Here is a 13,088-nt window from a genome sequence, read left to right as displayed (position 1 = left end):
GGGAGCAGGCGACGGGGGGGGGGGGGGGGGAGCAGGCGACGGGCGGGGGGCTGGGGAGCAGGCGACGGGCGGGGGGCTGGGGAGCAGGCGACGGGCGGGGGGCTGGGGAGCAGGCGACGGGCGGGGGGCTGGGGAGCAGGCGACGGGCGGGGGGCTGGGGAGCAGGCGACGGGCGGGGGGCTGGGGGGCAGACGACGGGCAGGGGGCTGGGGGGCAGACGACGGGCGGGGGGCTGGGGGGCAGACGACGGGCGGGTGGGGGGGGGGGCAGACGACGGCCGGAGGGGAGGCGGCGCAGACGACGGCCGGGGGGGGGGGGGGCGGCGCAGACGACGGCCGGGGGGGGGGGCGGCGCAGACGACGGCCGGGGGGGGGGGGCGGCGCAGACGACGGCCGGGGGGGGGGCGGCGCAGACGACGGCCGGGTAGGGGGGGGCCGCGCAGACGACGGCCGGGTAGGGGGGGCCGCGCAGACGACGGCCGGGTAGGGGGGGCCGCGCAGACGACGGCCGGGTAGGGGGGGCCGCGCAGACGACGGCCGGGGGGGGGGGGCGCAGACGACATGCGGGGGGGGGCGCAGACGACGGCCGGGGGGGGGGGGCGGCGCAGACGACGGCCGGGTAGGGGGGGGCCGCGCAGACGACGGCCGGGGAGGGGCGCAGACGACATGCGGGGGGGGCGCAGACGACATGCGGGGGGGGGGCGCAGACGAGATGCGGGGGGGGGGCGCAGACGAGATGCGGGGGGGGGGGCAGGCGACGGGCGGGGGGGGGCAGACGGGAGGGGGGAGGGCAGACGGGGGGGGGCAGGCGACAGACGGGGGGGGGCAGGCGACAGACGGGGGGGGGCAGGCGACAGACGGGGGGGGGGGCAGGCGACAGACGGGGGGAGCAGGCGACAGACGGGGGGGGCAGGCGACAGACGGGGGGGGGCAGGCGACAGACGGGGGGGGGGCAGGCGACAGACGGGGGGGGGGCAGGCGACAGACGGGGGGGGGGCAGGCGACAGACGGGGGGGGGGGCAGGCGACAGACGGGGGGGGGGGGGCAGGCGACAGACGGGGGGGGGGCAGGCGACAGACGGGGGGGGGTAGGCGACAGACGGGGGGGGGGGGGGCAGGCGACAGACGGGGGGGGTAGGCGACAGACGGGGGGGGGGCAGGCGACAGACGGGGGGGGCAGGCGACAGACGGGGGGGGCAGGCGACAGACGGGGGGGGCAGGCGACAGACGGGGGGGGGCAGGCGACAGACGGGGGGGCAGGCGACAGACGGGGGGGCAGGCGACAGACGGGGGGGCAGAGGAGAGACGGGGGGCAGAGGAGAGACGGGGGGCAGAGGAGAGACGGGGGGCAGAGGAGAGACGGGGGGCAGAGGACGGACGGGGGGGGCAGAGGACGGACGGGGGGGGCAGGAGGGGCGAGGGGGCAGGATGGGAGAGAGGGGAGAGTGGGGAGCGGTGGGGGGGGCAGGGGAGAGGGGGCGAGGCAGGAGTGGGGGAGGGGAGGGTGAGAGGGAAGAGAGGAGAGAGGGAAGAGAGGGAAGAGGGAGAGAGGAGAGAGGGAAGAGAGGGAAAAGAGAGGGGAAGAGAGAGGGAAGAGAGGGGGAAGAGAGAGGGAAGAGAGAGGGAAGAGAGAGGGAAGAGAGAGGGAAGAGAGAGGGAAGAGAGAGGGAAGAGAGAGGGAAGAGAGAGGGAAGAGAGAGGGAAGAGAGAGGGAAGAGAGAGGAGACAGAGGAGAGAGGGAAGAGAGAGGAGACAGAGGAGAGAGAGGAGAGAGGGAAGAGAGAGGAGAGAGAGGAGAGAGGGAAGAGAGAGGAGAGAGAGGGGGAGGGAAGAGAGAGGAGAGAGAGGGGGAGGGAAGAGAGAGGAGAGAGAGGGGGAGGGAAGAGAGAGGAGAGAGAGGGGGAGGGAAGAGAGAGGAGAGAGAGGGGGAGGGAAGAGAGAGGAGAGAGGGGGGGAGGGAAGAGAGAGGAGAGAGAGGGGGAGGGAAGAGAGAGGAGAGAGAGGGGGAGGGAAGAGAGAGGAGAGAGAGGGGGAGGGAAGAGAGAGGCAGGAGAGGGGGAGGGAAGAGAGAGGCAGGAGAGGGGGAGGGAAGAGAGAGGCAGGAGAGGGGGAGGGAAGAGAGAGGCAGGAGAGGGGGGATGTGGGAGAGGGGGGATGTGGGAGAGGGGGGATGTGGGAGAGGGGGGATGGGGGAGAGGGGGGATGGGGGAGAGGGGGGATGGGGGAGAGGGGGGATGGGGGATGGGGGAGAGGGGGGATGGGGGAGAGGGGGGATGGGGGAGAGGGGGGATGGGGGAGAGGGGGGATGGGGGAGAGGGGGGATGGGGGAGAGGGGGGATGGGGAGAGGGGGGAGTGGGGGAGAGGGGGGAGTGGGGGAGAGTGGGGAGTGGGGGAGAGTGGGGAGTGGGGGAGAGTGGGGAGTGGGGTAGAGGGGGAGAGGGGGGAGTGGGGATGGGGAGAGGGGGGATTGGGGATGGGGAGAGGGGGGATTGGGGATGGGGAGAGGGGGGATTGGGGATGGGGAGAGGGGGGATTGGGGATGGGGGAGAGGGGGGATTGGGTGGAGATGGGGAGGGGGGAGGAGGGAGTGGGGGGAGGGGGAGAGGGGGGAGGTAGGAGAGGGGCAGAGAGGGTGGAGAGGGGAATGAATGATGCTATAATTACGAAGGTCAGTGAGACGTGTGGAAAGACAGTAAACTGTTTATCATTGCAAAAGTAATCACCATAACTGTTAATACATTTTATGTCACTGAGAGACAAGACAGTCCATACTTTCCTGTAAAACTGTTTGTGGTTGTCTATGGAACCCCAATTCTACCCCAGCAAGCACCTCTACAACTGAAGCAAATCGGCCACAAATGTCTGTCTTCATGGCTTAAGAAATATGGAAATCAGATTGGGAGAGATTGGGACTCTGTGGAGATTGTGTAAGGGCTTCCCAGAGGAACTTCTGCAGCATAATCTAAACAACATTTGCAACATGTGGGCTGGCCCAGAGCAAACTTTTTTCCATGAAGGTACCGACCATCTTGTCTCACAGTGGGATAAATGTATTAACAGTTATGGTAATTACTTCTGAACTAATAAACAGATTACTTACTCTTTTTCCATCTGCCTTGTTTTCATTTGACACCTTAAACTTATACAAATGGGCTATCTAAGAGTGGTACTGAATCTACATCAATTTGTGTGCAAGTACACAATGCCAAGTGTCAAAATTTTCTTTATGAAGAATCTTGAGCTACTATTCAGATTTGATTTCATATTGCATTCACGCAAATACCATATCTGATAGTGTGTAATCAATAAGAATTTTAAAAAATTACAACTAATGATTATAAAATCCTCAACAAACACTGTCACTTCGTCAACCAGGAACTTGCAATTACAGTATTAAGGAGTGATTCCACTATCAAATTAAAAACTTTTTAAAAAAAATAAAAAATAAAAAAAATTATAATAATAGAAAGAAATGGTAACTATTCCACAGACCTAGTGAGAGACAGAAAAAGCTTTGTGATGTCTGCAAAAGCCTACGACTTTATTTGGTGGTTCAGTTAAGCAAATATCAACATTCTACATGCAATAATGGAAATAAAATAGTCGGAGCAAAAATAAACTTCTCTTATGAGAATTAAAGAAATCTACTACGAAAACTGCATTTTCATCTTAAATTATTGAAAAGTTGAACTGTATAAATCATACTTACCAGCACTGAAAAGTGTAATCGCTTTCAAGTAAGCATATTCATGCTCATCAATCTGCAGCCTATTCATAGAATTCACATATTCCTGCAACTTACATATGTGATCCGTCACCTGTAAGACACCAAACTTATGAAAACACCACATAGTTCTATGTTTTAATTTCATATGCTCTCATATGAAGGAATGTTAAGATGCCAACCTTAGTAAACATTATAACTTCCAAATTTCAACTTACTTGTTTCACATGTCGTGCAGATATGCTTTCTTGTGTTACAGAAGTTTGAAGATGACCAATAATTGATGAAAGGATGGAAGAAAGTGAGAGCACCTCAGAGCACTGAGCAAGTCCAAGAGTAAAAAGCTCAGCCCAACATGCACGTAGTAAAGCAACATGTGTATCTGAACTGAAAAATGCACAGACACATTTAGGGTGATGCTCTGTGTACGTCTTGATGCATAGAAACTAATTTCCTTACAACAATGCGCAAAAAAATATTGATAAAGGCAAGATGAAAATAAGCACAATAATATTTTTACAGCAAGCATATATAGTGTTAACTGCAGCTCATGCACAATAAAAAGTTTTATATGCGTGCACAAGCTATTGGCATCACATTTTTATAGTTGCATATAACCGTACAAAATTAACTAATGGTAAGGGTCCCTCTGAATCATTTGGAAACGTAAGAGACGTACAGAGCAAAAGTTAAACTGGAGGTGTAAATATAGAAAGTAAACTACCCTAGCCTCAATACACCTTTCCTACTTGCTTCCTGCAACTCCTTTTCATGCCATACACTCCAACAGTCACAAGTTTGAAACCTTTGGCCGCACGGCCTGTGCATGCCTAGCCGAAACAGACAAACTAAAGCCATCAAACAACACAGTCTTGACATGTGTGTATAGCGCATTACAAGATGCTCACATGAGCATGACACTATTACCAAAATCAGCAGATAGTACATTGCAATAGAGATTTTCAGCCAGACACAAACAATGGGTTCTTTTAACTTTTTGTAAGGCTGAAAAATCGTACATCATGAAAATGTTTCAAAATACTGTAGTGAAAGAGCAGCCATAGCTCCATTCTGGAGGTCTTCCATGTTGGTGTATTCTTGTGTGAATTAGGAGGTATACTGTAGCAAATGACACTACTATCACTCACCTGTTAAATTATAATTTTTGCAGTTTTGATTACGTGAAAATTTAAGCAACCATTAGGTATGCAAGTGGATTCTAACCCCCCACAACGAACACTGACAAATAAGCCAGTGCAGATACTGTATGCCACTGGCTGTTCTGTCTTGTACTGATAAAATTTTGGAGGTGATAGAAAAGGGGAAGATGGCAAAGGGAGAATAGCAAGGGAAAAGTGTTTATAACTTTGGAGAGGAGAAGGAAAAAAAATATAACAGTTAACATAACTTATTTTTGTTTAACTATCCTGTGCAAAGAACTAAGTGTACCCAACAAACTGGGTACCTGAAGAGTCATATGTATCAGTCACACTTGCTTCGAATTCAGTTTCCTTTGCTGACTTCCTTCAGGAAGTCATTTTAAGTCCGGTGTATGCACTTCACCCAGTCTTCCACAGTACCTTCATAAAAACCTCCCTCAAGTAAATGCTGCACATCTTTAATTCAGAATGGTCGAGTTCTGCTCCTTAGCTCAAAGGTGCTTGTAATGTTCCGAACTTTTCCAACATTTCCGGTTGTGTATAGCAGCCCAAAATTGGAAGGCCTCTCTTCTAGCCACTGTTCAATTTCTCCCTGCTTTGTGTTTGTGTTTGAATTAGGAATTTTCTCCCCCCCCCCCCCCCCCCTCACTCTCTCTCTCTCTCTCTCTCTCTCTCTCTCTCTCTATTTAATGACAGCTGGAGTTATCAATGACAATCACACAACCTTCTCCCAACTCACGTAAAAAATATAGAAACCAGTGTTTTAACACATTACTATTCAGTGGATGATCGTAACTGCTAGATTTGCTGGTTGTTAAAATTAGTTTTGCACTTTTCATAAAACCACCTTCAGATGATCCTGCAGGACAGACAATAAGTCCATTTCCTGTGCCAGTTAGCACTGTCAAACCACCATTGCCCTTTGAATTCTGACAGGTGTACACAGTGCCACGATTTTTCATCGAGATAAATAATATGGCAACGACAATTTTCTTTCCTGATGGGCATTTTTTCATTAAAGTTGCCCCAGTTGCTACAATATCAGATTGTCCATAAGAATGAATCTTGCATTGTTGAATTTTCTGTACCCAAATCTGCTGCCTTTTGCCTTTTGGAATACTCTCCACAATCATAAAATTCAAATATAGTACAGTGAACTATGTCCTTGGAAACTGTGTAAATCTGTGACTGTTCTTATTCCCCTATTTTCTTCCCTGAGAAAGTGTAGCTTCATTTCTTGATTACAGATTTTATTCTCTGTGCTTCAGCACACATTCTCTGTAGCATTCGGACTGAAACACCACATGCCTCTTGTTGCGGATGTGACGCTGATAAGATTTTCTCTCTTCTGGGATTATTTTTAAGGTCTTGATGAAATTTTAATAGCTGGTGTATGATTCCCTTTCTTTTGCTCTGTGTGTCTTTTAACTGAGTAATCTGAACTTGTAAACAAGAAAGCAGTAGTATGCAACGAAAATCACAGTTTTCTTTGCAAACGTACAACACTTCTATACAGAGAACATGTGAGCAAATGATTGGTAGCAACCGAGTTCCCCAATCAGGGATACAATTAAAGTGCGGTGTTGCCACATAAACCATGTCAATTATGGGCAGCAGCCTCCTATAATGCTGACTGGACCGCAGACGTGGTAGAAATGGCACTGTGGCAACAGTGTGCAATTAAAATTGTGGACTAAGCCAGACTAGGCCAAAAACTTCTCATTGGCAGTTGCAAACGATGGGAATATATTGAGGTGAGAGAACTGACAGCATATTATATCTTTAAGTTGGTTTGAGAAGCACACTTGGATGGCTTAGGCTGTATTCTGTTGACCGTCAAATTGAAATATATCTGTTTGAATTCCACTCTTGTATGCATTTTTAATATGTTAGGAATGTTCAAAATATTCAATAGTTCAACTGGGAGTGTATTCTGACTGAGTCTAAAATTAGTAAGTAAGCATTACAAACCCCCACCCCCACCTGCCACTGTGGTTCATACAAAGGATTTTTGATACAATGACACCAACCTTCAGAGCTAGGATCTTTAGTGTGTTTGGAGAAGGGCTTCAGAATTTCCACCCAAAACCATATTGTGTCCATTAAAGATGTAATCTTTATGTATTTCAATTTCTTGCTTTGGCATAGTCATAAGACAGGGATGTCTGTCTCAACACTTGCATTACATTGCAGATCACTGAACACACTCTCAGATTGTTAACTTCGTCAGTTGTCACACGTTCTTTGTAACGTGTATGTCCCATTGTGTATACAACATACCCAAAGTACACAAATCCCACAGTTTTGGGAAAGAAACAGGTACAGAGTTTTCACTGTTACATCCAAAATAGGATGGGTTGCAGTGGACTTATTTTTGTCCTCAAAGCTAGTTTTCATTAATGTCCAACACTATCACCTTCAATCAGCACTTTGAATGCCCATCCACTCAAATTATGAAAATGCATGAATATTTCGATATGAGGGGGTGATGAAAAGTAATGCCTCAAGTTTTTATGGGAAAACTATTAAACCTTTTAAAATAAAACAAATGTGTTTAAGATTCTACACCTTGTCTACATGTTTATGTCTCAACATAGACACCCTGGCGATGAATGCATTTCCCCCAGCGAGAGGCCAGTTTGTTGATACCCACAGCTGTAGAATGCCTGACTTTGCTGACAGTGTCACAACCTCACCTCCGCTTGCTCTACTTCATCACTATCAAAATGAAGCCCTCAAGGTGTTCTTTAAGTTTTCGAAACATATGAAAATCGTATGGGGCCAAGTCAAGACTGTGGATGATCGATGACAGTCAAACAAAGACATCAGATTGTTGAAGACATCACTGTGCTCGTGTGTAGTCTGGCATTTCATGCTGAAAGAGACGGTGCTCCACATGTGGAAGAACTCTTTGAATTCGTGCTTTAAGTTTTCTGAAGGTCTCACAGTACCTTGCAGAATTTATCGTGGTACCTTCAGCAGGGTGAACACGTGGACAAGAAAAAAAATTTCCCAGATTTTCCCTGGATTTCCCAGTTAAAAACACACTTCTTCCTAGGTGAAAAATAAACTTCTCCATGATAAGTGACAGTATATTTTCCATCGGAGTTGTAAAAATATCAATCCTTTGAAGGGTAACGGTTTTATACACCAGTGTGGATCTTCAGAGAACGAAAAAACTCTCAAAGAAAAAATTGGGAAGATCTGTTAAGTGCAGCAACATTCACACTGTATATTTTCGTATTACAATACGCTGCATATTTTTGTATTTGTATTAGGAAAGTATAGATTCCAAACAGCATATTACCTTCCGAAGCACTGAAATCGAGATTGCAATGTGCTACTGTAAGCCAATCATAGCTCATGTCACATGATCGTGCCAGCCAATGACAGCAGGTATTCAGAGCATAGGACATGTGATGACGTCAGCCAATAGCAACATCGCTGTTAAGTAATGTGAACACACAAATAGGAAAAGTTATTGGTTTTAATTAATGTACATAGTGCGGCTACAAGAAAAGTTAAGCTTTCATGTATAATATTTGCCTTTTTTTGTGTGTGTTACACTTTAAGATACATCACACAAATGTGCCTGTAAAATTTTAAATAATTAATGTCTGGTCTTCCAAGCTCGAAATTCTTCTAAGTGGCTAGTCCTCAGTGTGTCAAGTTTTAAATGAGACTCAAACACTCTTGTCATTTAAGAAATCCACTGCGCATTTGCACACGTAATATAATTCATCTTGTGTAAAAGGGAATTTAGTTGGAAACTAATGGTTTTGAAAGCACCTTTTGCAATATTTTCCTGCGATCTATTAGAAATAGCTTCATTTCAGCAGCTGTCAGAGAGTGCCATAAAACAGGTGTTAACTATGTGTGGGCCGCTATGAGGACATACGAAGCCCATAGTTTCGTACATATATAGTATTAAGAGATCTTGCATGATGTCATAAAAGAAATAGGATACTCCAAGAGCATCGGAATTTTGTAAACCATACTAAAATGCATAATTCAGCTTAAAGTACACATTCATATGTCAAGATTCACAATGAAGTAGGCCCCCAACCTGTTATTAAGCTTTTCAGTGTGATTTTTGGGATGCAAATTTTCTTCAGGTACCAGTACTGCATTATCTCATGTTTGATTCTTTACTATGGCATAATGCCATATGTGCCTGAAGATGAAAATGTGCACTTAAAATTCAGTGAATAGTTGAAACCAGCCGTAACTCAGAATGAAACACTTTATTTCTATTAGACTGACTACCTCTGGGGAAAAGATTAATAAAAGCCACATTTATTTAGCAAAGTGGCAAAAATAACTTCATTGATCTGCCAGGCGACCGACCACCAAAAACACGGAAATAAAATTAAATCAGAAAACTGAAACTAATAACATATGTTAGCCTTCCGTAATTATGTGAATGTATTTTAATTCACTTGATAGCTTCCAACGACAGAAATCCATTGTTTTCATTTGATGTGGTAAGTGTAAATGAAGAGGTAACAGCAGAATCACTAAACATAAACATGGCTTATGTGGAGACTAACCCCCTCCCTACAACAACCCAGACCGCTATGCACATGCGCAAACCCGACTACTTGGGAGTGCCAGAACAATTTTTGCAGATAGTATCTGGCTGTTGATACAGCTAACAGCCACACTTCAAGCAGCTGGAAGTGGGAGAAAGTACTGCCCATAAGCAACTCATCTACGCATGCGTGTGAGCCTCTGGGCACCTGTTCAATGAACTTAATGTAAACAGTTGTGACATCACACTCATCGGCAGCAGTTTGTTGCTATTAAGTATTCCATAGTCTTTATTCTAAGACCTTTGACATGTTTTGCTGTTTATCAGTTCTTATCAGTCACATTACAAAAATTTAACTGAAGACTAATACAATGAAAAATTCCCGTAATTAACAATGTGCGCATGGCATGGTTTGGAACATTTTTTGGCACTGGTGATCCTTTGTTGCACAATTTCATTGATGCTCTTTGTTTTGATGTCAAAATAGTGAATCTAGCTTTCAACACCTGTCACAATGTTTTTAAGGAAGTCATCACCCTCATGCTCAAAACGCAAAAGAAATTTTTGATAGATATTCACAACCTACCCTGTTTCACGTCAGAAGTGAGCATCTGAGGCACACACCATGCATGCAGTTTTCTGTACCGCAGCTCTGGCCTGTAAACACTCTCATGATATTCTACACTTACATGAGAGCTGTGTCCATGTTCTCCAATGATTTTTTTTTCCTGATGAGTTCATCACCCTAATTTCAATAAGTGTCATCGTTTGTGGGTGCGGTCATCCACTCTGAGCTGTGTTATACACACAATGAAGTTAGCACCCTCATTTCCTTCATTACAAACATCAACAAAACAATGTTGCACATTACTGATGTCATTTCAATCATTACCGTACACAGCTTGCATTCGTCTATGAATTTCAATTGGAGACATGTTTTCTGCAGTTAGAAACTCAATTACAGCACATTGTTTCTCACACACTGACTTAGATTACACACCACTGTGTTACACACTACAGTTAGGAGCTATCTAGCAGCAGAGGGTTCCAACTTGCATCACTGAATTGGGATAGTCAACCAAACAATATGAATGGTATGTAATGCCTCAACCGATATCGAGAACAGAATAAAAAATTAAGAGGCATTACTTTTCAGTATGCCCTTGTACAATGACAGCATGTGAGTGAAAGCTTACACTATGAATTAACCTTTCCTCCCCATTTGGTGTGATTTTTCTTACACCCGAACATGATGTAACCAAACAAATAAATTCCACAGAACCAAGAAAAATATTAAGTTCCCACATTCTGGATGCCCAGATAGATGAAAAACTAATATCTGAAGCCTAGAAGACGAGTATTTGCTACTGATAGGGCAGCAGCATAGTTCTGTTACGTAGTCATGGCTTGGAGCCAGCCAATGGCTAACAGAACTTATGCAGATAGCAACAACTGTGTCGTCAGATGTATTAATCTTAGCAATACAGGATGCTGATGTTTCAGTTTGCTGTACTTGACATCAAATTAGCAATTTGCTTGACTTTTAGTGTTTGCTTAATTTCATTTCATATTGAACCATGTACCGTGCAGCGAGTAGTGCAAGCAAAACATATTAAGTGAAATAATGAAAGGAAAGTATGCCATGTGGTCAAGCTCATGAATTGGTGTGTTCAATGACGGAGTACTATAAAGTAGGGAGGAAATATGGTGAACCTTTATTTCCTATTGCTCCAGTTGTAAAAAGAACCGCAACAACTTCTCAAATAATGAAAAATATCATTGTAGCAATAGGCTAAAGGTAAATACGAAGTACATTATGATGAGACTGGCATAACACAGCTGCAAACACCGAGAAAAAAGTGGTTCAGGTAGGAGTAAGTGACAGCTTTGGACTACTTCTAGGAAGACATGATTTACTTTAACACTATGCCGTCCAGCGACACCACAGTGGTGTTATGCATGAAATAGTGGTCAACGGCCAGCGATACCACAGTGGTGTCGTGTGCATAGTATCACTCAGTGGCCAGCGACAGCACTTTGTGTCTTTTCAATTCTGTTGGTGTTTTGTTTAGGTAACAATAAGTTACACATGTCGACAAGTTTTTTGTTTTTATAAGTACTTGTGCCCTTTCTTCATGGCAGGGGAAAGATACGATATGATTATTTACGATGAATGCGCAGATGTCTTGGCCGATTGGGAAGAAGACATTGAATATAAAAGAATGAAAGTGAAGTGGAATTGTCGGAAGATAGTGAAATACTTCCACGAAGAATTCAGCAAACACTGTGGTTGCCAGCTGATTCGGATGAATCAGAAGAAGCAGCCAGTGAACAGTGGTCAGACTTCGATTTACCGAGGACCAATAATAAATAATAAATTTGAACAATCTCCGGGTCCAAACATATTTCCCAAAGATACACAGTGTGTCGAGAATATAGTAGAATTATATACTGTGAACGATCTATTTGAATATACTAGCAATGAAACCAACAAGTACTACAGTAAAAAAAAAAAAAAAAAAAAAAAAAAAAAAAAAAAAAAAAAAAGAGCAAAGTTCGTTGACATTAGGGGACCCAAACTTAGAAAATGCAAGGATCGATGATTATTGGTCAACGAATCTGTTGATAGACACACCGATACTTTGCAAAACGATGTCCCGCAACCGATTCAGATAATATACCAATAAACCAGATAATGCCGACCAGCTTTTCAAAGTGCAATTCATAATTGATTATTTTTCCAAAAAGTTTAAATAAACCTTTAATCCAAGTCAAAACATCCCAGCTGGTGAAGGAATGATACCGTGGCATGGACGGTTAAATTTTAAAGTTTACAATCCATCAAAAATTACAAAATATGGCATATTTATTCTGATGCTGTGTAATTCAAGTATCTAATACATTACTTCATTCAAGATATATTCTGGCGCTGGAAATCCTTTAGGAAAAACAGTGATTGAACTATTGATACCTTCTTATGGAAAGTGGCATCACCTCTACATGGATAATTATTATAAAAGTGTAGAAGTTACTTGAACAGAAAATTTGAGTTTGTGGAACGATATGGCAAAATAGAGGATTTCTGGAAAAATTAAAATGCGCAAAAGTCAATGTGTTTGAAGCTTGTCATGAACGGAAAGGTGAATTACTCGCACAGGTATGGAGAGCTTCGAAAACTAAAATGCTACAAATGATCTCTAGAATACACAATGGCACTTTGACTGACACTCAAGGAAAATGTAGAAAAACCAATTACACAACAAAAAAGCTGAAAGTGTATTAGACTACAACAAATACATGAAAGGAGGGTATCGGGCAGATCAATATTTGAGTTACTACCCTATACACAGAAAAACTATAAAATGGTCAAAAGGTTTGCATGTACCTCTCTAGTTGCACATTATTTAATGCGTTCCGTACATGGCAATATTTCAATCCAGACCACAAGAGTCTCCGATTTCACAATTTTTTTTTGAAAGTGTCTGATTCGTGGATAAAAGATAATGTACCTGCTTCTGAGCAAAACCTGGGGGTTGCCACTATGTCGTGCACGTCTCATTATGATCAGGTTGACAGACTTTCCAGCCACATAAAGCAACACCAGCAAATACTTATTTCCGAAATGAATAAACGAAAATGAAAGCACTGCCATGTACATTCCAAAAACAAAAAAG

General features: G+C 45.0%; 1 protein-coding gene across 2 annotated transcripts in view; it reads right to left on the bottom strand.

The window, feature by feature from the left end:
• The window catches only part of LOC126469765 (orphan steroid hormone receptor 2-like), a 126,965-nt gene that overhangs the window by 35,524 nt on the left and 78,353 nt on the right, over positions 1-13,088 (bottom strand). For both annotated transcript variants that reach the window (XM_050096987.1, XM_050096988.1), the window contains 2 exons: positions 3,942-4,110; positions 3,709-3,817 (listed from right to left, as the gene is read on the bottom strand). In XM_050096987.1, the coding sequence (XP_049952944.1) occupies positions 3,709-3,817; positions 3,942-4,110 (278 nt within the window). The remainder of the gene's footprint in view (positions 1-3,708; positions 3,818-3,941; positions 4,111-13,088) is intronic.

The sequence above is a fragment of the Schistocerca serialis genome, chromosome 3 (assembly GCF_023864345.2).
Source record: "Schistocerca serialis cubense isolate TAMUIC-IGC-003099 chromosome 3, iqSchSeri2.2, whole genome shotgun sequence".
NCBI classification, from domain to species: domain Eukaryota; kingdom Metazoa; phylum Arthropoda; class Insecta; order Orthoptera; family Acrididae; genus Schistocerca; species Schistocerca serialis.
Note: the sequence above shows the minus strand (reverse complement) of the source record. Positions and strands in the feature narration are given on the sequence as shown.